Genomic DNA, 24,883 nt, shown 5'->3' with positions numbered 1-24,883 from the left:
GTCTGCTTTTTATTATTGCTATCAGATGCTGTGATTGGTTTAACCAGTTATTTTGTGCTGACAGACCACCTTACAATAAGCAAGAAGCTGTCGTTTTCAATTAAACATTTTAAGGTGTGAAGTAAATGAGTTTTTCCTGTTTTATGTACACTACGAGTAAAAATTTAGGCGCAACTATTCATGTAGTGGTTTTCATGTTCTTATTGGAATTGCAGATTCAGACTGAAGGCAGCAAACTACGAATGAGCGCATATGAAATAAGGAGTAAAGAAACGCGTGAAACAAACTAGAATGTGTATCAAAGGTTAGATTCATTGCAGTACCCACCTCTTCACTCTGATGACAGCTTTACACCACCTTGGTATTCTCTCCATCAGCATCATCTCCTGGAATTTCTTCAAGTAATCAGGTGTGCTTTATCAAGAGTTCATTTGTGGAATCAACACCCTTTCTTATGACCATCAGGTGTTTTTTTACAGAGGTAGTAGTGATAATAATTCCATACAGTTCAACCCTGATTTCACAAATAACTAAGGAAAGAAAGATAATATTCCATCATTACTTTAAGACATGAATTTTAGTTAGTGCAGAAAATTGCTAGAACCTTGAAGTTATTTTACAGTGCAATCATGGAATCCATTAATTACTATGAATAAAAGTTAATATCATGAACACTTCCCCAGAAAATAAAGATAAAAAATTACCTCTGCCGCAGAGGATAAGTTCATAAGCATTACCAGTCTCGGAAAGTGTAAATTGAGAGCACCTGAAATACAACCTCTTATAAATGATGCACAGGTGTGAAGTAGCAGACACATCTCAACATCAGCTGTCCTATATACTAAAATAAGTCACTACTGAGGACACTAAATAAGAAAAAGATACTTGTTTAGGCCAAGCAATACAAGGACTGGACATTAGATAAGTAAAGATCTGTGATGTAGTCCGATGAGTTAAAAATTGGAATTTTTAGCACGGAGTACCATGTATTTTGAGATGCAGAAAAGGTGATCAGTCAGATTCTACATGTGTGGTGCACAGTGTGAAACATGGAGGAGGAGATGTGATTTACTGGTGACACTGTTGGTAATCTATTCCTAATTCAAGACACACATACCCAGCAGGCATGACATCCAATCTGGTTTGCACTTAATCCTAGCATGCGTGATGTCACAAATTTACACTTTTACATAACTGGGGCCTTTTAGGCCCCCATCAGATCATATGGAGAAACTCACATAAATAACTTTTACAAGTTTATTTCAAAATTGCAAAATAAAATATGAATAATGCACATTTTAATTATAATTTTTTGCAGAAAGCACAAAAAAACATTTTTTTTTCCAAAATTTCAAACAAAGATATGAAAAACCCACAAAGGTATATAAATCTAGAGTAAACTAGCTGCAGCTACATTTCTTTTCTAACTTTTTCTTTTCAATTTTATTGGTCTTCCAAACAATTTTAACATGTTATCTTTTCTGAAGACTGTTATTTACAGACATTTTCCCCAAAAGTGGTACAATGTCACTCAGTTTTCCTCTCTAAGTTTCTTGGACAAATGAAACAACGCTTTCATTTTCTTTCTCCTGGCCCTGGAATATACTGAGACTGTACGCCACACCGTTTCATTGCTTCTTTAGTTTGCTTTGGCAAGCATTTCATGTTGCTTCGCTCCATCATGTGAGGCAGTGTTGTAGCTACTGCTTTTGCCGCCCGGGGCGGTCGTCAAATTTGCCGCCCCCCTCCGTTGGCCGTGGATAATCCAGAAACTTTCAAAAAAACGGAAAACCATCAAAATATTTATTTTTCATGGAACTACAATCAAAGAGCTAATTGTAGACTGCTGCTATTAATCCTAGACTTTCACCTTTTTACACACATGTAGGCCTATTATACACACACACACACACAGCTCTGCTGCATACATACATACAGACACACACAGCTCTGCTGCATACAGACAGACACACACAACTCTGCTGCATACATACAGACACACACAACTCTGCTGCATACATACATACACACACAGATCTGCTGCATACATACAGACACACACAACTCTGCTGCATACATACAGACACACACAACTCTGCTGCATACATACAGACACACACAACTCTACTGCATAAATACAGACACACAGAGCTCTGCTGGATACAGACACACACACAGAGCTCTGCTGGATACAGACACAAACACACAGCTCTGCTGCATATATACAGACACACACAGTTCTGCTGCATACATACAGACACACACAGCTCTGCTGCATACATACAAACACATACAGCTCTACTGCATACATACAGACACACACAGCTCTGCTGCATACATAGACACACACAGCTCTACTGCATACATACAGACAGACACACAACTCTGCAGCACATACAGACAGACACAAACAACTCTGCAGCATACATACAGACACACACAACTCTGCTGCATACAGACACACACAAATCTGTAGCTGCTGCATAAATGCATGCATACAGACACACACAACTTTGTAGCTGCTGCATACATGCATACATACACACACAACTCTGTAGCTACTGCATACATGCATACATACAGACACACACAACTCTGTAGCTGCTGCATACATGCATACATACACACACAACTCTGTAGCTACTGCATACATGCATACATACAGACACACACAACTCTGTAGCTGCTGCATACATGCATACATACAGACACACACAACTCTAGCTGCTGCATACATGCATACATACACACACTACTCTGTAGCTGCTGCATACATGCATACATACACACACAACTCTGCTACATACAGACAGACACAGCTCTACTGCATACATATATACACACACACAACTCTGCTGCACATATAGACACACACGCGGCTTTTGGGGGCCGGCACACGTGGCTGCTGCAGAGCTGAGGCTGCACCAAGCACAGGGCAGATGTAGCAGAGCTGAGCCTGCACCAAGAACAGGGCAGATGTAGAGGAGCTGAGCCTGCACCAAGCACAGGGCAGATGTAGCAGAGCTGAGGCTGCACCAAGCACAAGGCAGATGTAGCAGAGCTGAGGCTGCACCAAGCACAGGGCAGATGTAGCAGAGCTGAAGCTGCACCAAGCACAGGGCAGATGTAGCAGAGCTGAAGCTGCACCAAGGACAGGGCAGATGTAGAGGAGCTGAGCCTGCACCAGACACAGGGCAGATGTAGCAGAGCTGAGGCTGCACCAAGCACAGGGCAGATGTAGCAGAGCTGAGGCTGCACCAAGCACAGGGCAGATGTAGCAGAGCTGAGCCTGCACCAAGCACAGGGCAGATGTATTAGAGCTGAGCCTGCAATAAGCACAGGGCAGATGTAGCAGAGCTGAGCCCGCACCGAGCACATGGCAGATGTAGCAGAGCTGAGCCTGCACCGAGCACAGGGCAGATGTAGCAGAGCTGAGCCTGCACTGACACACGCGGCTCCTGGGGGGGGAAAGCCCATGCAGCTCGCTGGGGCCCATAAACCGGGTGGCTGAGAGGGAGTATACGGGTCGAGGGGGGGAGGGGGATAGCACATACCACTCGGTCACGGAGGAGAGGGGGCCCACAGTGCCGGAGGCCAGCGCTGTGCTGGGGGTCGCTGGCTGGCACTCCTTCATCTGTGGGATTGAGCAGGACGCCGGGCGGTAGCTCCGCCCGCAGATGAAGCTCAATTCAGCAGGACGCTGTGGTCTGCACGCCTTAAAGGGACGGCAGCCACAGTTTCCTGCTGAGGACTCCGGTCCCCAGAACTTGGCCCGGGGGCAGCAGAACTGAAGGCGAGTGGCCAAAATGCCGCCCCCCTGACAGGTGCCGCCCGGGGCGGACCGCCCCCTCCGCCCCCGTTTTGCTTCGCCACTGATGTAAGGCACTAAAAGTTCATGGCAAAGGTCCTTCAAGAATAGGCGTCTCCTGTCTTTCCTCCCTGCATGGAATTCTGGATGAGTTTCTGTATAAATAATGAATTAATTCAGGGCTGCTAAATTAAGTATATTTGAAAAAATTACTACAGGCCAGTGTCTTGTTTGCCTCTTGCATGAATATTCTCCCACCATTTCATCCATTTTGCCTACACCTCCTTTAGTTTTATTGTAATGCAGGCAGTGGCATAGCAAAGGGGGACCGGAGGGTGCGGTCCGCCCCGGGCGGCACGTGTCAGGGGGGCGGCATTTTGGGGGTAAAAAATAAAAAATAGAAAGCTTATAGAAAAGGGCCATCTGCAGCTGCATTCCTGAACATCTTTAACCCCTTAACGACCCATGACGTTCTGGGTACATTATGGTGACATGGTACTGAACGACCCATGACTGGGTAGTACTGGGTAGTACGTCATGGTGCAATTGTGGCCCCTGTATGCAAAAACCTTAGATTCGGGGAGGAAGTGACCTCTGCCTGACCTCAGGAGGGGTGGTGTCTCCCCCGGACCTACGGAGGCTGTGATTGGCTGACAAACGCCGCTCAGCCAATCACAGCCACTGTGATGTTTCAACCATTGAAAATGGCTGAAACATTGAAATCCAGCCATGATCAGTGCAGCTATAGCACTGATCATGGCTGGAGCTGGGTGAACTTTGTTTCATTCGCCCCCAGCTCTGATTGGAGCGATCGGCCTTGTGACCGATCTCTCCAATCACCTTGGATCTGGGGCCGGTGACCTGTAGGTGACCACTCCCCTCAGCTTCACTCCATCCGTGAAAGCTGAGGAGAGTGATCCCTGCAAGTGCCATTTGGTAAGTGCCCCCAATCCACCGCTGTGCCCGATCAGCCCCCGCAGCAGCAGCAGCAGCGGCAGCAGCAGTAGTCACCGGCCCCGATCCACCACTGCTACTGCCGCCGATCTGCCACAGCCCTCCTCCATCTGCTTCCCCCCCTCCATCCACCACCGCTCTCCTCATCAGCCGCTGCCTGCCTGCATCTGCCACCGCTCTCCCCATCAGCCGCTGCCCGCCTTCATCCGCCACCACTCTCCCCATCAGCCGCTGCCTGCCTTCATCCGCCACCGATCTCCCCATCAGCCGCTGCCCCCCTCCATCCACCACCGCTCTCCCCATCAGCCGCTACCTCCTCCCCGATCTGCTGCCCACTCTCTCCCACCTCTCACCCTCCTGCATCTGCTGCCCCCTCCTCCACCTCTCACCCTCCTCCATCTGCTGCCTCCTCCATCTGCTGTCATCCTGCTCTCTAGATCCATCCTTAAAGGTAGCTATCCCCAATCTCACCTTCCACCCTCTCTCCCCCCCCCACCACTCGCCAACGGAGGGGGTTCGGCAAATTTGACGACCGCCCCGGGTGGCAAAAGAGGTTGCTACGCCACTGAATGCAGGATGATTTCTGGTTTCAAAATGAGTCAGACTTCCTCCCAACATCATATCATCACAGGTCCTTCAGCAATTAGCTCACAGTGTATACTGTGTTCAGTACTCTCTACACAGCTCATTACTGTGTTCAGAAGGACCTGAGATGATGTCATGGTCTTATCACTCCCTCCCAAAATCATATGATATCCTCACATGACATGATCCACCCCTCAAACCCTTCACCAGCAACCCTGACTACAAATAAAGTAACTTGAGACACAAACACTGCAGAGTACATGATAAAAATAGCAGGGGCCTAAAAGGCCCCCGTTCCTCACAGATGTGGCTTTCCCCAAAAAAGCATTGTTACACCAAAATGCCTATCAAACAAATTATATGAACAACTGGATATTACCAACAACGACATACTTGAGGAATGCCTGGAGTTTCAAAATTCTAACTAAAGCAATTTTGCAGATAATAGCAAAAAAGTAAGCACCAGGGCCTAAAAGGCCCCCGATATGCATTGTAGGGTTAATGGAATCATCATTTGTCTTGCAACATGACAATAAACCAATGCAAACCTCCAAACTCTGTAAAAGCTAAATGACCAAGATGGGGAGGGTGGATTGCTGCATCAGATATTATGGCCTACAGAATCGCCCTGCCTTAGTCCAATTAAGATGGTTTGCCACAAAGTGAAGTCAAAGCAACCAGCAAGGCCCAGCTCCTCTGGGATCTTATTTAAGACTGTTGGAAAGCCATTCTAGGTGAATGCCTGTTGCAATCTGACAGACTACCTGAAATTTCTTGACAGAAAGCCAAGTGTATGTAAAGTGTTCATCAGCAAAAAGGAAGGTACTTTGGGGAATCTAAGGAATAACATATTCTGGTTATCTGGTCATAATCTGTATTTCTTGTTTTGCTGCTTTCACACTAAATCTGCAATGTGTACATTCCAAAAAGAAAAAAGAAAATATTTGCAGGTAAAATTACTCAACTTTATGCAAATACTTTGTACTTTAGTTCCATATTTTAGAAATATTTTCTTACTGTTAGTGAAGGGAAATATCCACTTTCACTCTTACTCATTTTGCAAAAGACAAATCAATGAGGAAGATTTGTAAAATGAGCCGGGATTCTGGCAGACATGCTACATAGAACATTTATTAACAACTTTAGACTTTTTTTCCACCTAACTAGACTTGTAGAAAATATCGAGAAAAGTGCGGCTGAGTGTGTTTGTAAATTATATTAATGGTGTCTGACAGATTTTTGCTTGAAAAGTGGTTTGACAGTAAGCCAAGCAAGAGTAAAGGGTGCTTTACACGCTGCGACATCGATACCGATATATTGTCAGGGTCACGTCGTTAGTGACGCACATCCGGCGCTGGTAGCGACATCGCAGCGTGTGACACCAAGGAGCATCGATCAACGATCTCAAAATCGTTCAAAAACGGTGATCGTTGACACATCGCTTCTTTCCTTAATATCATTGCTGCCACAGGTACGATGTTGTTCGTCATTCCTGCGGCATCACACATCGCTATGTGTAACACCGTAGGAACGACGAACATCTCCTTACCTGCGTCCACCGGCAATGAGGAAGTAAGGAGGTGGGCGGGATGTTACGTCCCGCTCATCTCCGCCCCTCCGCTTCTATTGGCCAGCCGCTTAGTGACGCCGCAGTGACGTCGCTATGACGCCAAACACACCTCCCCCTTGAGGGAGGGATTGTTTGGCGGTCACAGCGACGTTGCGATAATATTCGCTACGGCAGCGAGCACCAAATGTCGCACGAACGACGGGGGCAGGTGCTATCGTGCTCGACATCGCTAGCAATCGCTAACGATGTTGCAGCGTGTAAAGCACCCTTTAGGTTACAGCTACATTATACAGTTTAAAGGTGCGCCAAAACACCAAAACACAGACCTGTGATAAAGCTAGTCCATTCTAAAACTGCATCTTCAACTGGTTAACTGTTACACAGGATTAGTACAAGTCTGTTCCAAAGTGCCAAAAATACCGATCTTGAAAACTGTTGGGTTCACTGCACATGCTTTGATATACAACTGCCATAGAGCTTGCTGCAGAAAAACATAAAAAAAACACAACAAATCCATCACCTCTAAACTTTAGGGATTAAACAAAAAGTTATCCAAACGTAATATTGAGTATTAGAATTAGTATGAAGCATGTGGTGGAAAGCCATGTCCCCTTCAATCAACTGCATAGCCGCGGTGCTTGAAGTCAGACCCCTACCAGTCTATCATTGATATAGTATTGTAAAGATAAGCCATACGTGTTAGTCCCCGAAAACTTCTGTTTTCCTTTTTGCTGCACCTTTTGCAAGATCACCATTGAGTTCTTCTTAATTATCTTCTTTCTGCAATATTTGATTAACAGGAAAGTCTATATCCATTATTTGGAAATATTTCTCATTTGATCAATACAGAAATTCCTGCAGTAAAACAATAAAACTTTATTGGTTACTAGGTCTGAGAAATGCCTGCGAGTGGTTAAAGGTGATCCAGTAGAGAAATATTAATCAAGCTTGACTATTTAAGAGGGATCTAAGCCTTTTTTTGCTCATAGGTAAGCAGAACCAGCACAAGAGTACCATGCGTCTTTTTCTCAGTTACCTATGGATGTACCGCAGGCTGTTACTGATTGTGTTAACTCCGCTACTTCTTTTACCTGTACCTCTGATTATACAAACAAAAGTAAGTATTCTATCATCCCTGCTTTATTCCTTTATACAGTACAATCATTTATACTAGTACACATGAAAGATACTTGGTCAGATATAGAGCGTATTGTTTTACCGACAACTGGAATTTACAAAGGAAACCTCTTAACATAGCGTAGTATCTACACTCTCTATAGGGTCTAGGTTCTTAGGTTTGAACACAGCTTAATAAGATAATATTTGAGAACATCACATAACTAACAATTTCCTAAAGTAAGAAGTCAGATCTTAAATGACTTAAGAGAATATTGCCTGAAGATAGTTACATCAGTGCTGATAGTATTGGAATACAAGCAAAAGGAAAGTATCAAAATGTTCCTGGAGTGTACAGTTACTTTCATCAGGCAACATATTGGTCAATGATTTAGATTAGCATTCATAAACCAAAACCAGGATTCGGTACTAAAAGAAATGAATGTACGTTTTTCCACAATACTTTATTTATTTTCCATTACTGGAACATTGGATCAAGAATTACTAATTTTGTTTTTCCATCACAAATGACTAAAACAACTCCAGAGATGATGGACTTCCACTTTAGGTTTTGGTTATGAATGAAATATATGCATCTAGGGGACAATATCTCTATTATACAGTATTAAATGGGACAAGGTATCTCAATCTTATGTTAAAGGTCCCATACCAAACAAAATGCTCGGGCTTCAGTTTTGGTTGTCAAAATACTAATAATAATATTAATAATTCATATAATATTAATACTAATAATACTGCAATACAAATACTAATATTAATATTACTAGTGTATATAATAATAATAATAATTTTATTCTATAAATTATTTTCTGAAATATAAGAGGAGCCAGTTATATTGCTAAGGCTGGAGTCACACTTGCATGTGACTCGCGTGAGGAACGCATTACACTGCCTGGACCAATCGCCGGCTCTTCTGGCAGGAGCAGGTCAGCTGCATGTATTTCTATGCAGCTGACATGCTCCCGTCAGGAGAGCCAGCGGCCGGTCTGGGTGATACAATGTGATCCTCGCACGAGTTACACTCAAGTATGAGCCTATAAGTGAGATTGGAAAAATCTCTGCAGCTTGTTTGACATAAATTATATTAACTCTCTCAGGCCATGCTAGGCAATGCCTGCTTACACTTGTATCTGACTACTTTTTAATAAGTTTGTGCCAACATAAAAAAAGTTAAAAGTCATACAAAAATTTGTGACATCTATTGCCAGTTTTTAGCAGTAACAGGCTTAATAAATCAGTAAATCAGCCCCTAGAGTTTCAAGTACAATCTGGTATCTGATGTTAACATGTACAAGTATTTTGCTAAAACAATTTATGATGAATCCATTAATTTAATGGGGTTTCAAGTTATACTGGAGACTGGCTCTATATAAAACAGATCTAATGGCATATCTTAAATAAGAAAACCGTGTTTGTTTTTAACTGAAGAATGAACTAGGAAAACATCAAGGAAACTTTTTGTCAATGGTCAAAGGTTCATCTCAGTAAGATCTTGAGAACTCATAAAGAGCTCTACAAAATGGTAAACTGTAACATTATTTACTAAGTAACCAAGGCAACATTTATTAATATAGTATATGTAAAAATAATAATAGTAATAATAACATTTTAGTTAGTGCCAACATATTGATTTACAAATTACATATTTACTGTGTCCAAAGCAGCATTTGTTAATATGGTACAAATAAAAATAATAATAATAATAATAATAATAATCATCATCATCATCTTTAGAAAGTATAAATCAGAGGGTATACAAACAAAAATCAGCAATACACAGAGATAATGTCATGCCTCAGTTTCAATCCGGTGGCCTTTTGCTCCATGACCTGTTTCCTTCCTTGCAGAACCACAACCTGGGCGGTCTGTGTCCAAATGCTGATGGTTCTTTTATCTTTGCTTCTTTCTTTGGTTTGCAGTTATGGAGTTGTTCTCACTTGCTTATTTTGTCTCTGTCCTATTATATCCCGGGTCGATCTATTTATACTCTCCTTTCACCAGCCTTCTTCACTGGTTATATTTCCATGTGGATTTCTGCTAAGGGTACCGTCTCACTAAACAACATACCAGCGATTCCGACCACGGCACGACCTGGTCAGGATCGCTGGTACGTCGCTACATGGTCGCTGGTGAGCTGTCAATCAGGCAGATCTCACCAAAGACCAGTGACCAGCCACCAGCGACTCCTGTAATGATGCTGCGCTTGGTAACCAGGGTAAATATTGGGTAACTGAGCAAAGCGCTTTGCTTGGTTACCCGATATTTACCCTGGTTACCAGCGTACACCGCTTACAGGCTTCCAGCGCTGGCTCCATGTATACGTAGCTAGGGTACACATCGGGTTACTAAGCAAAGCACTTTGCTTAGTTACCCGATATTTACCCTGCAGGGAGCCATCGCTAAGCGGTGTACACTGATAACCAGGTTAAATATCGGAGAGTCGGTGCTCGTTGGTTTCCCGCCGTCAAACACACCAATGTGTTCTGCACAGCGGGAGACCAACGAGCAAAAAATTAACCAGAACAGTGTGTAACGATCAGCGATTTCACAGCAGGGGCCATGTCGCTGTTTAGTGTCACACACAGCGAGATCGCTGATGAGGTCACTGGTACGTCACAAAACCTTTGACTCAGCAGCGATCTCGCTAGCGATCTCACTATGTGAGAAGTACCCCTTAGGAGTTCCAGCTTTGAAGCTAAGGGATTTTATCTGTTAGGCAGAGACCAATGTTGTATTTGCTCTGTATATTTCTTATTTGCTTTCCCTACATCTTTTTTCTTTTTTTCTGTTTTTTATTAGGTTTGTAGGAGGTTACCCTTGCTTGAATTCATTATTTTTTCTTTTTTGCTCACCTTTGGGTTACCATTTACAACTGCACACATTTTCTCTATTTTGTTAGTTGTGCATAGCATCCTACCCTCTGATTCCTCAGGAGGAACGAGAAACAGCTCAATAACCTTTTAGGGAGACAGGTCCAAGTCCAAGTTTCTAGTTGTACAGCTAGGGATATTCTAATCTGTTCAGGAATCAGTAGGCTGTGGACATGGCTGTACTGGTGTAAGCTTTATTTACCAGTGTGTTAGCTTTGTACATGCATAACATAGCCATCCCATTAAAGTGTGCTGGATTATCATTATTGATTCTGTTGATGCCTTGTCCACGCAACTATGGGCTTTGTCCCTTGAAGTGGCGGATATCAAGCTCTAGCAGCATGCACCTTCTACTGCTACAGAGGATTCGGTCCATCTCAATGCAACATCTGAACCCAAGGTAAAATTGCCAGACTGCTTTTGGGATGAAAGTAAGTTTTCATGCTACTTTGGCCTCTGTCCTGACTCCTGTCTCTTTTGGATGTTGGAGTCAATATGTGGGTATTGTTTTGTTTTTGCTCCATGCAGATCTGCAAGCCTGGGCATTTTCTTTGCCTGGAGACTCTCCAGCTTTTACCTCTGTTGAGGCATTTTTCTCAGCATTTTCTCAGCTATTGGCTTAATTTATGACAACCCCAACAAAGCTGTAGTAGCTGAATCCAAGATCCGCAAGCTTGTTCAGGGAGTCTGTAAAATTGAAGACTTTTGCTCACAGTTTAAACGTTGGGCAGTAGATAACTTCTGCTCTCCAGAGCCAGTTCTGTCACAAACTTTTAGGTCAGATTAGGGACATAGTGGCTTACAGACTCTGCCCGTAGTCCCTGGAGGAAGCTATGACACTTGCTGTTTGTTTAGGTAGACACCTGAGATATATAGACACATTTATTATTATTATTATTATTATTATTATTATTATTATTAATAATACTAATAATAATAATAATTTAGAATAATAATATTTTTTATTTATATAGTGCCAACAGCGCTTTACAATTCAGAGGGGACATGTACAGGCAATATGAGACAATACAAAAAAACAAAAGTAAGATACCAAGAGGAGTGAGGGCCCTGCTCGCAAGCTTACAGTCTATGAGGAAATAGGGGAGGCACAACATTTGAATTGGGAGGAGAAAAGCTTGTCATATATAGACATTTAAAGGTATCTCACTGAGACAGAGACACCAAAAGGGTAAGTGAGCTTGAAGGATTCTTTTGGTTTAGTTTATTTTGTGGTGGTTCAGGTCACATCATAATTCAATGTTGCAAATGCATTAATGATTTTCAAAAGGGAAATAAACAGATTTCTTGTATATATGCAGGTTCAAAGAGTTTGTGGTGTATCTAAGGCCCCTTTCACACTGCGTTTTGCCTTACGTTTAGTGGTCAAGTTGGGGCATCCGTCCGAACCGCCCCTCCCCCATCCCGCAAAACGTGTTTCGGACGCATGCGCCGACAGGGCCATTGACTGTAATGGAGCAGACTACATTAGCGTGTGCTCTGTTTTGTATCATTTTCCGGCATATACGTTTTCTGCAGGCGGACACCAAAACGTAGTAGACTACGTTTTGGTGTCCGCCTGCAGAAAACGTATGTGCCCGAAAATAGTACAAAACAGAGCACACGCTAATGTAGTCTGCTCCATTACAGTCAATGGCCCTGTCGGCATATGCATCCGAAACACGTTTTGCGGGGTGGGGGAGGGGCGGTTCGGACGGATGCGCCGACGGGACCACTAAAAGTAAGGCAAATCGTAGTGTGAAAGTAGCCTTATATAGGAGTCTGTTATTCATTCAGGTATCCCTTGAGACTAAAGCTGGGTTCACACATAGCGACAACGACAACAACATCGCTGCTACGTCACCATTTTCGGTGATGTAGCAGCGACGTCCCGTTGCTGTCGCTGTGTGTGACATCCAGCAACAAACCGGCCCCTGCTATGAGGTCGCCGGTTGTTGCTGAATGTCCTGCTTCATTTTTTGCTCGTTGCTCTCCTGCTGTGAAGCACACATCGCTGTGTGTGACAGCGAGAGAGTGACGAACTGAAGCGAGCAGGGAGCAGGGAGCCGGCGTCTGGCAGCCTGCGGTAAGCTGTAACCAAGATAAACATTGGGTACCAAGGGAAGCCCTTTCCTTGGTTACCCGATATTTACTTTAGTTACAGCGTCCGCCGCTCTCACGCTGCCTCTGCTGCCGGCTCCCTGCTCCCTGCACGCCAGAATACACATCGTGAAATAAGCAAAGGTTTGCTTATTAACCCGATGTGTACTGTGGCTATGAGTGCAGGGAGCCAGCAGTAAGCGGTGTGCGCTTGTAACCAAGGTAAATATCGGGTAACCAGAGAAGCACTTTGGTTGGTTACCCAATATTTACCTTAGTTACCAAGCGCAGCATCGCTTCCACAGCGACGCGTGTCGTTATGATCGCTGCTGCGTCTGCTGTGTTTGACAGCTAAGCAGCGATCATAACAGTGACTTACAAGGTCGCTGTTGCATCACAGAAAATGATGACGTAACAGCGACGTCGTTGTCGCTGTCGCTATGTGTGAACCCAGCTTAAGTCTGGTTTTGTTTGCACGCCTGCATTTGTTGATTGAGGTGCTACCTTGAATCTAATTGATCATGACTTCACTGTAGATTGTGGTTATTATTTCTCCTTTTTTAAACATTCAAGTCACTGAAATTGCTAACTCTTTCACAAAGTCTCATTATTATGAGAATGTATGCATGAAGGTAGGAGGATTACACATGTAATCCATTAAATTTATGGTGCTACCTTCTCTACCTGCAAAATTGGTGAAGCCAAGGTTACTAAATTGGTGTAGCCAAGGTTACTAAAGCACAATTCTGTCATCAACTGGGAGAACCAAGAGATTAGGTCATGGGGTGACTTCTGCTTTTCTGGATGGTTATGGGCTCCTATAGCTTGTCTCCCCAGATCTAAAAATGTTAAGGCTAATGTTTTGTCTTGTAAAATTGTCTCAGAATTGAGGGACAAAGAACCAGTTATAGGACAAAAGGTAGGAAGATTCCAGTGGAAAAATAGGTTCCCATATGATGCATAAAACTTGACTTTTATTTGTTGCTTAAAATATTATAAGTATGGAACCATCAGTAACATGTAAGGAGGAAATAGGTTACAGAACTATGTTTTTCGGTATTTAACCTTCATCATGGTCTGTCACAGACAACGATGAAGGTTTAATACTGAAACGACTATAGTCTTGCAAACTGTTTCCCTCTTACATGTTAATGCTGATTCCATTCTTTTAATGTTTTTAAGCAAGAAATAAAAGTCAAGTTTTATGGATCATATGGGAGCCTGTTTTTCCGCAGGAATCTTCCTACCTTTTGTCCTGCATCTGCCGTTGTGTTGGGTCACTCTCCTATTTTCTTGCGGGGATCCTCAGTAGTATCTGGTACTATAACCCTAAGAGCATCAAGATCGGTGAGCTGGCAAACCTTTTTTCTTTTTCTTAAAAAACAGTTAGGGTTCTTGGTGAAGGGGTGGTACTGGGTGCTCTATGGGAAGATCTCAGACAGCGACTTCAGAATGCTCAGGACAGTCTTTCAAAAGATTTACTTGTAAACAAACTGTATGTACCATTCTCTTTATATGTAGATCTACATAAAGAGATACATGCTTAACTATTAGTGGAGCATCCAGATTTTTTTGCCATATGGAGATCTCTTTCTGGAGCTTTTGATGGCAGAATGCTTGTAAAGCTACTGAAAATGCCCATAAATCAAGGGTCTGTGATAGGACTAAGGTGTATTTTTAGGTCTCAGAGAGTTTAGTCTCGCCTAGCGAGGTTCAGTCGGGAGCCAGTAATCAACAGGGACCAGGGACTAGGCCAAAAAAGGTGCCAACAGCAGATGTAAGAAGGCTCATGTCTTTAGGATTGAGAAGTTTGTGTGGTTGTCCTGAAAAAATTTCCATCCTAAAGTGGCATCTAGGAGGTTTCCTCCCAAAAATGTAGGTCCTTGAAGGATTATTGAAGTTTTGAATTTGGTGATTGTTGAACTTTAATTCTCTACAGCTTGGTAAATAAAAAACTTTTCATTTTTCCCTTTTAAAAAAAATTGTCACAATCAAAATGGCTTGAGAGGAAGACATAACGTTCCCTCCCCTAATAATTGTTTTTCTTTGTGTATAAGCATTGTCCTCCTCAACCACTGTTTTTTTTTCTTTTTGCTATTGCTCAGATATATCTTCCATTTTAGATCAATTTGAGGAATGTAAATGGTTGTAAAAGTTGTCTTTAGCCTTAAAAATGCAAATACAGCATATGAAGACTATTCTGACTATTTATCACACAGCCTTACATATTGATGACATTTACTTTAATGACCTTTCTGTAATTTTCATCCGCAGCCACTGAATATCAGACCTAAATATATCATGTCCCTAAAAACTTTCATACAACTTATCAGTTTAACATCTTTTATGCAAAAAAAAGTTTGATTTTCTGTACACAGCTTACAAGAGCGGGATTTATGGTTGCCTTATTGTCACCAGGTGGTTAGATATAACATCAGTGTCAGATTCCCTCTGTGGATCTCATAAGAAACTATTTAACATGAGTGTGTCATTGTAGCCTTTCTCACGTCAGGACCAGATTAGTGGACTAATGAAAATGTTAATCTCCTTATAAATATACTAGTTGTTTAAGTTCAATAGGCAATTGGGAAATGTTCCATTATGAAGTTCTGCGCAGAGATAATTTTTTTTTGTGGAAGCTGAGGTTGAGGTTATAGGCTATTCACATTTGTAACATGTCAGCGAGACATGATTTACGGCCTCAAAATGAAGGACATATTTATTTAATGCAATGGAAGACCACAAGAATCCAATCCGCTCTATGCCCCTGTATTGTAGTTCATGTACCACATTTGAATATACATAATATAGGTAACCGTACATAATATAGGTAACCGTACAGGTGAACACATCTGAATTCAGCCTTTAACTTTCTAACCAAACTTATCAAATAATCAAGCTGCCATTTAAAATATTACAAAGATATATTTCACCAGGCGCAAAAGATTGATAGATATTTACCCCAGTATTAGGCATTGCTTATATAGCGCCAAGAAATTATGCAGCGCTCATATTACTGTCCTCGTTGGGGCTCAGACTCTACATTCCCTATCACTAGGTCTTTGGAGTGTGGGAGGAAACTGGAGTAAAGAATATACAAACTCCTTGATGTCATCCTTGGTGGGATCTGAACCCAGGACTAGTGATGGGCAGACCCAGACTGTATAAGTCCGGATCCACGTGGTTTCAAACGTACCCGAGTGCCAGTGGGTGGGGAAGCAGTAAATATGGATGAGCAATAACGAGCGGCCCCAGAAGTGTAGTGAGAGGCCGCAGAAGCAGTTACAGCCACACCAGTGCCTCTATAAGTATGAAGCACTTGCTCCTATTCCCTATCCCTTCTACCACCATTTTTACACTCTGGATTGTGGCCCCCATAGACTTATATTGGGCCCGGCATCCGGCCAGACAACCAGGACCAATCCCGGGCTGGAACTGGGATTTTTTTTAACCCGATTTGATCTGCCAATCCCAGTTATCTGTGATTCCAGCCATCACTACTCAGGACCCCTGTGCTAACCACTGAGACATCATGCTGCTCATATCTTCATTTTGGTGCATTATAGTATGCAGGTCATCTTCAATGTGTCCATTTTATAGAAACTTCAAAATTTTCCTTGAACTTCACATTTTTATACAATACACTGTGTAAACCCTAAGTTTGTCAAACTACTCCCAACCTGTGTCTTCCATGTAAGCCAACAATGTTTTAGGAAGCTTTAAAATACGATCAGTAAAAAAAGATTTTCTCTCCTAGGAGGGGCAGTGCTAGCAGTTGCCTCTGGTCCTGTAGCGTGGGGCTTAAGTGGTAAAAAAACTCTTGTGCCACGTAACAAGCCATCAATCATCTCTCTATGTATGTATCTGATATTTCCACATCATCACAACTATCTACTTGAAAACAATGTTTCTCAACTAATAGAGAAATTTGCTGAATCCTGATATAATAAAGTAGTAACACACAACAAAATATAAACTGTGCAATATAAACAAAGCATATTGAAAAGTTACCAGAGAAATGACGAGGCAAAATATTGTATGATTACTGTCATTTGAACAAGTTTTGCATACATTATTAGCACAAGTTAAAATAAGAAACTTTGTAATATGTCTTATCAGGGAACTCTACTTGTTTCCTCACTTATGAGCCACTTCTCCTGCCCTTTAATAACTAAATATATTATTCACTCTGAAAAGTGTATAAAATTAGAGATGCTGAAGTGAAAACTGGTGAAAAATGCAGGATAAAGTCAGATAATAGCCAGTGTTATTACTTATGTACCCACACATGAAAACTTATTCTGGAAAGTTACCTGGAATGACAGGTTCAGCTTCAGCTTTACATCCACATTCCATGGCTCTAAATTAATCTTTGTGTTCTTCTGATTGCAGGAAGCAGAATGTGCGTTTGTGCTCTTTGTAGTGGCCGTGTTCTGGCTGTCAGAAGCTTTGCCTCTTTCAGTGACTGCCTTTATTCCAGCTTTAATGTTTCCATTATTTGGGATCCTACCATCTAAAAAAGTAAGTGCACAACTCCTCGCATTAATTATACTGTATATGCGTTGATTATGACAGTCAGTTGGGCAGAGTTACCTTGGTGCCACAGGAAAAAATAATTCCAATCCACAATGACATATAATATTCTTTTATAGGGCTTATTATATGATACTGATATTATTCACATGAGTCATATTATGGACTAGTAAACTATTCTTGGCAAAAAAACAAAACAAATGATAAAACTGAGCAACAAGTGACATGTACAACTGACAACTTCAAATGATATTTTCCTGTACTGAACCACAGGAGTAGAGATGAGTGAACGTGTTGAAGTTTGAGTTCAGCCAGATTGAAAATAAGCTTCTGTCCGGGACCCGGACTTGACCTGAGCCCCATTGGAGCTCCCTGATTGGGCAGTTTGGGTCTCTATCCTCATACAGCCTCATACAGATCACTTACGGGGGGAGTGTGGGCAGGGTTTTTCTATTTTTTTTTGTTTGGTGCACGCTACCTCCGATTACGCTGTTGTTACCCCCCAGTGAGATTCACTCAAACACTGCAAGCGGCTCGCATTGGGCTGAGCTCCGAGTGTACCCAAGCACAGCGATGCTTGCTCCAGTGATTTGCATACGTAAAACACCTGAATATGAAGACTGATTTTTTTTGTAAAGTCTATGTTCAGTACAAACCAACTTTAGTGTTGGGTCTGCTCATCTCTACTCAAGAGCCATACTATTGCATTCTACTCTAGGCCCAGTAGAGGATCCTAGTGTGCAGTTTACACTATTTCATTAATACACACACACACACACATATAAACTGTATATGTGGCATCCTGACATAGTCCATTTCAATGGAAGCCAAAAGAACACAGGACAAAAAACACATATTAATCGAAAATATGAACCACCATTTTATAAATGGATTGCAACGATTCATTCATTCTTGTAGTCTACATGAAGCTTATTATATATCTATTTTGTCTTCAGATTGCATCAACATATTTTAAAGATTTTCATCTATTACTGACGGGTGTAATTTGTCTAGCAACCTCAATAGAAAAATGGAATTTACACAAAAGAATTGCCTTAAGGATGGTGATGCTGGTGGGAGTAAATCCGGCATGGTATGTGTTATTGATACGCTCTATGTTACACATTTCTGTATGGAGACTCATGGTTACTTGTCCTCCAGTTGTTGCATGTTTTCTGTAACTAGGTATAATCTATGACAAGAACTGAAAATCATTCTTCTTTCTACCTTGTCGATAGGTTAATGCTGGGATTTATGTTCAGCACCGGCTTCCTTTCCATGTGGCTTAGCAACACCTCTACAGCTGCTATGGTGATGCCAATCGTAGAAGCTGTAGCTCAGCAAATCATTAATGCCGAGGCTGAAGTTGATGCCATGCAAATTAATTCATCAGACGGCATTCACAATGAAGTATTTGAACTTGACGGTACATACTATTTCCCACTTATATAAGTGTATGCATGTGTTTCCATTATGTTGCATCTAATTGACTTTATTTCTCACTGGATTTTCAATGTATTCCTTCAATGGCTGGAAAATGACAGCTTTAGGTTGATGTAAGAGTATGATGATCACAGCACTCACTGTCCGCTGATGACATTTTTCAGACGCCGCTGATAAATACCCGCCCGCCGCCAACTAACAAAGCAGAGTTTTTTGCAGTCACACAGATTGGGTTAAAGAAATAAGGAAACACTTTCTATGTGATTCACAATTTTATTCTTTGTGTTAATGACTTACAGAAAACAGCCCTGAAAAGAATACAAAATGTGATCCAGAGAAACATGCTAATGGGTAAGGGTCAGAATTTCACAGCTCCTAGTACGTCAGCTAGCCTTTATTTTTGTCTAATACAGCTTATACTCACGTCATATGTTTCTTACAGGTATAGTAACGGGACAGTGGCCCTGTATAACCCTGAGAAATGCATGGTGAGTAGATATTGCCATACCAGCCGTGCTGCACAAGTCTCTCCTATTTTTCGTTCAGACAAAAAAGTGGAGCGTTTAGTAATTGATGTAAATTCCTGACCTGACACCATTCCTATATGCATTGGGTTGCTCATCCAGCATACAGCTCTCAGGTGAATGGTCATAACAACTTTTTATGTTGAAAGGACATATGCTACTATAGTTATAGATAAAGCACAAGAAATCACCTTAGGATACAAATAAAAACTACAACAGGGTATATGATGAATTATATGGGCAATGCTTCAGCCACAGACCCCTTATAGCTAAAATATTGTCTATATTCTGCAAATGGACTATGTTAGGACACAACTTCTAACAGTATCCTATAGTGGAGTCCAGTATCTTGGCTTTCTTTTTTCCACTTGGACCTCCATAGAGGAATGGATTGTTTCTCCCTGACCCACATGTTTTCATTAAGGAAAGAAAGTGGTGCTAGGGACATTCTTGGATATTCTGCAGTAGGTATAGATATAAACACTGCAAACATGATAAATGCCCTATAGAAATGTCACTTGACATTACTGATACCCTATCACAGTAATCCATTTCAAAGGGCTTTTTACACTGTAAAAAGTTACATAGTTTCATAGGTTGAAGAAAAACAACAGATCCTTCAAGTTTGTAGATGTTTTATAACCCACAATGCCGTTTGTTATGAAGAAATCAGCCACCTCTCTTTGAATGCTGATTCAGTGTCTGCCATTACTACCTCTTGTGGTAGGGGATTCCACAGTCTGACTGCTCTAACTGTAACCCTTTCCTATGTAGATGTCCAAATCACCTTTCATATATATTATTGTCTCGTAATTCTTCTCAAGATCCTTGGAACGAATACCATCAGTGCCAGTCCTTTGAATTGAGTACACATGTATTTATACATATAAGTTAGATTGTGTCTAAGGTGTCTTTTTTCTAAGCTAAACAAGCCCAACTTTTCCAACGTCTCATTATTAGAGACACCTAGTCCAGTGTCGATCTCCACTGCAACCCTATCAACGTTTAGTAATCCTGCTTGCTTATTCTGTTATTCTGATACATGAGTTGCATTCACCAAGGTATACTAAACGTATACTAAACGTATACTATTTACGAAGTCCTCAATGTGTAGTTGTCTACCTTGTGCCTCTGTTTAGTTTTAGGAATGCTGTACCATTTACACATATTGAAAAGTCCACTCTATCGTACTGTACCTTGATGTCAATTTCAGACATCGGGACTAAAAAATAATATAATTTTCTGTATGTTGAATAAAGAAGATGTGCACTGCAATGTACCCATTTATTTCTAGTGTGTGGACTGATATCAAAAGAGTATCCTTTTGGAATACATTTGATATACCTATGACCCAATAACTTGGTTTTTTTAGGCTGCTGATCCCTTGTTTTACAGCTCATCCTATATTTTATTTGTTGGTCTTTTTCTTCAAATGCATGTATACATATGTGAAGAATTCAAATAACAATAAAATTAACATCTGTTTTTCTTTAACAGGCTGATGAAGAACATCGAGCTGACACCTGCAATCAACAAGAAAAAGAGGTAAAACTTTAGCTATAAAGGGGATCGTAAGGTAATTGTTCACACTCTATTTGTGGAGGAGAGAATCCTCTTTATAAGGAATATATGGAACAGACAAAGTTCAATTCCATCTTTTTGATATTTTATGTCCTCATATTAGAGGGAACCTGTCAGTAAGATTAACCCTCCTAAGCCGTCTACAAGGGCATGTAGGTGATAGGAAGCGGAATAAAATGATGCCTTGATCTGTATGATCTGATGTCTAATTCCAGAGAAATCCTTCTTTATCTTAAATGTAAATAAGCTGTTCTAGGCTATAGGCTGGACATTGATCTGCAGGAGATTTTGCCTTTAGGGCTTATTTTTAATAAAAGCGGGAGTTACTAGTGTGAGACAAGTAACTAACAAAGAACATTAAAACTGGAATTTGTCTCCTTACAAACACATTTGCTGCAGCTCTCATAGCTCTGCTGTATTACAATATTGTCTGCCTGAGAGATGGAGGCTGAAGCTGAGAGGAGCCTGCAGATGTATCAGTTATAATCACACAGTTCTGCAGTGAGGTCAGGAGAGCAGAGAGCGGCCATCACTCATCACACTGGTGACTCTGCCTTTTATGTATAATAATCTCTGGAGAAAGATTCCTGTGCAGATCAGTGCTCCACCCATAGCCTGGAACAGCTCATTTACATATAAGAAAAGCATGGATTTCTCTGGAATAAGACATCAGATCGTAGATATTAAGGAATCACTTTATTCAGCTTCCTATGGCCTATATGCCCATATAGACAGCTTAGAAGGTTTGATCTTAGTAGACAAACTAAAGCTTATGTGCTGTTCTTGAATCACACAACACATGGAAGATTTCAGCAGTGTAGAGAGTAACTAGGAAAACACTTGAGCCATTTATTAAAACTAAAGGGAAGGCAACTGATGTAATCCTGACAATAGCTGGACTTGGCACCTCCCATGGGATATTTGAGTTTGAGACTTCAATAGCAAATATAATAACATTTATTTTCTCGGCAATTAGGCCTATCTCAGTGGCCAAACTAGTATGCGTCTACATCTGTTCCAGTCCACTACCCTATGCTGGTATTGATTTATTGAACAAAGTATTTTACAGACTCGCTTTATGTTTGCAGTAACATACGTCTATTGGAATAAATAGGACTAGGGCATTGTTATCGATATGATATGCTATAAATGTTTGAGCGGTAGAGATCCAGTGACACTTTTGTCCATTGTATGGGGTCTCCTCCGGTATACAGTCAGATTGCTATTATAATCGCTTGATTATGAGTGAATACTCATGTGATTATTATAAAGCGCTTGATTATGAGTGAATGCTCACGTGACGGTGACGTCATATAGATTGGCACCACTCTCACCAATTTGTTTACTGACTAAGAAATATAGCTGATCATAAATAGACAACTGTACTTCGGGTCCATGACCTAACAGTTAACAAACTTTTCTGAAAACAGCACAATCACCTAGAGGCCATTTCTAAGACAATGACGCTGGATTATCTGGAGCAGTGATGAAGATAGAATACAGAAAGTTACTTTATAAGATGTCAGTCAGCAATAACCATAAATTTGTGAACTTTTTTCGAAAGTTCAGATTTTATTAGAAGTATAAAACAATCTATACAGTCCTGCAATAGTCTCACAATTACTGCTATTTACAGTAATGATTTTGAGTATTAATGGCTTCTACTTGTAAGTAGCTGTATTTATATCTACACACTTATGTAGATAGATGAACAAATGCTGAAAAGTAAAATGTTTTCAAAAATAAAAATGTTAGTAGTTTATTTTTATCAGTTTACAAAATGCAACGTGAATGAATGAAAGACAAATCTAAGTCAAATCAAAATTTGGTGTAATCCCCCATTACCTTTAAAACAGCATCAAAACATCAAGTCTTCTAGGCACACTTGTAAACAATTTTTGAAGCCACTCAACAGTGAGGTTATTTCAAATGTTTTTTTAAAAAAATACTGCAAATATTCTGTGGATGAAGCTTGTGCAAATCCTTCTTCATTTTGATATCATCCCAAAAAGAATTGATGACGTTGTGATAAGTGCTCTGTGGAGCCATATTATTACTTCCAGGACTCCTTAGATAGTTCTTAAAGGGAATCTGTCAGCAGATTTTTGCTATATAATCTGAAGACAGCATGCTGCAGGGGTTAACACAATGATTTCAGTGATGAGTCTCTTATCACACTCTGTGCAGTTGTTTACCTGCAATGTTTGTTTTAGCATCAGAATATTACCATTGCTGGACTAAAGATCAGTTAGTCAAGCATGTTCCCTGCTAGGATTAGCAGCTCACTGTATATAGACATTGTATACAGAGCATTAGGTTGGCGGGGCAGCTTTCTCAGCTCTGCTACATTTCTAAATCTAAAAACTCTGATTGTGTCAGAACGGCTCCACCCAGTAATCTAAGTGATACATAATAATCTAAGTGATACATAATTGGATTCAGGATCTCTTTGCCTACATCATGCTGCTCTCAGATAAGTTAGCAAAAACCTGGTGACAGATTTGCTTTAATGAAATTGGCTGTATGTTTGAGGTTATTGTCCTGCTGCATAATAAATTTGGAGCAAATCAGACACCTGCCTGATGGTATTGCATGATGGATAAGTATCTCCCTGTATTTCCCATCATTAGTGCTTGTTTCCATTTGCGATTATCACAGTCAAGTGCAATCCGATAAACCATTGGATTGCACTCGCACCAGTGTTAATATGCTATTTTTTCTCATGTCATCACAGCATGAGAAAACAGTTGCAGCATGCTGCGCTTAATGGTGAGTCTTGGTTCACACGTACCCATACAAGTCTATGGGTACATGTGAAAAATTCCACTGCACTCAGATGTCATCTGTGATATACGGCAAGACAGGCCGAGGAGAAGAGGGAGAAATTAGTCTCTCCCTCTCCTCTGCAGCTGGGATCTGATCAGATCACAGTCACCTGACCTTTGGCTCATACCCGCAGCAGAGCATGAGCTGAGTGTCATTAGCATATTGCTTCCGATGCTTTTGCATCGGTAGAGATGCAAAAATGGAGCCGAGGCCTTAAGGACACTATTAGCCTTGACCAAATTCCCAAAACAATTTGCTGCAACACAGCACCAAATTTGTAAGAAATCTCCACGATGCTTCACTGTTGACTGCAACACTCGCTCTCCAGCTTAAATAGTTACAATCGGTACAACTCTGAAATTCTGTTCACTTTTTTTTCAGACACTTAGCAGTCTATTGAATTGTATCTCTTCACACTGTACTCTTACACTAGAAAAAAAAATGCATGCATTTAAATAAGTTTTAATGACAATGTATCAAAAATAACTCTATTATCCCCTTTATACTAGCATTCCACAATAATAAAATAAAAGAATTAACATTGCAAAAAAATGGAAAAAAAGTTGCAAATGATTTAAAATAACAAAAAAGTATTTTTCTGTTCAATATTCATTTTTTTTTTTACTGTAGAACATTAGCTTATGATTTTTCACTTTTTGATATGGGATGATCACATAGGGTGCAGTGCAGTGTTTTCTTCTATGTTATCTTTCATAGTTTCTGTTTTAGGAACCTCCTCCAATATATAATCAATGACATGTTAGCAATGAAAGTGAAATATCAGGGTCAGTTTCTAGTGCAGACACTAATGTGACAACTATGCTGTTGTAAAGTTGTCACATTAGTGTCTGCAGTAATAAGTGACCCTGATATTTTGCCACTTCTTATTGGCACTAGTACGGAATGTACAAAATACTGTATAGTGCAGTCCAAAATATGTTCAGCAAATCATTCC

The 24,883-nt window shown here is 41.0% G+C and overlaps 1 protein-coding gene and 1 long non-coding RNA gene across 2 annotated transcripts in view; one reads left to right on the top strand and one right to left on the bottom strand.

Annotated features, from left to right (window-relative positions):
* Positions 1-706: 706 nt before the first annotated feature.
* LOC142303580 (uncharacterized) lies at positions 707-7,698 on the bottom strand. The gene is made up of 3 exons (XR_012753039.1): positions 7,614-7,698; positions 7,244-7,398; positions 707-766 (listed from the first exon to the last, which is right to left on the bottom strand). It is a non-coding gene; the product is annotated as an uncharacterized LOC142303580 (long non-coding RNA).
* Positions 7,699-7,911: 213 nt separating this feature from the next.
* The window catches only part of SLC13A1 (solute carrier family 13 member 1), a 45,789-nt gene continuing 28,817 nt past the window's right edge, over positions 7,912-24,883 (top strand). The window contains exons 1-7 of the mRNA XM_075345076.1: positions 7,912-8,034; positions 17,414-17,542; positions 18,511-18,647; positions 18,793-18,980; positions 19,297-19,348; positions 19,440-19,485; positions 21,019-21,066. Coding sequence (XP_075201191.1) covers positions 7,933-8,034; positions 17,414-17,542; positions 18,511-18,647; positions 18,793-18,980; positions 19,297-19,348; positions 19,440-19,485; positions 21,019-21,066 — 702 coding nt within the window. The 5' untranslated portion in view covers positions 7,912-7,932. The remainder of the gene's footprint in view (positions 8,035-17,413; positions 17,543-18,510; positions 18,648-18,792; positions 18,981-19,296; positions 19,349-19,439; positions 19,486-21,018; positions 21,067-24,883) is intronic.

This window comes from Anomaloglossus baeobatrachus, chromosome 4, assembly GCF_048569485.1.
Source record: "Anomaloglossus baeobatrachus isolate aAnoBae1 chromosome 4, aAnoBae1.hap1, whole genome shotgun sequence".
In the NCBI taxonomy this organism is placed as follows: Eukaryota; Metazoa; Chordata; class Amphibia; order Anura; family Aromobatidae; genus Anomaloglossus; species Anomaloglossus baeobatrachus.
The sequence above is the reverse complement of the archived record's forward strand: the minus strand, read 5'-3'. Positions and strand labels throughout refer to the sequence as shown.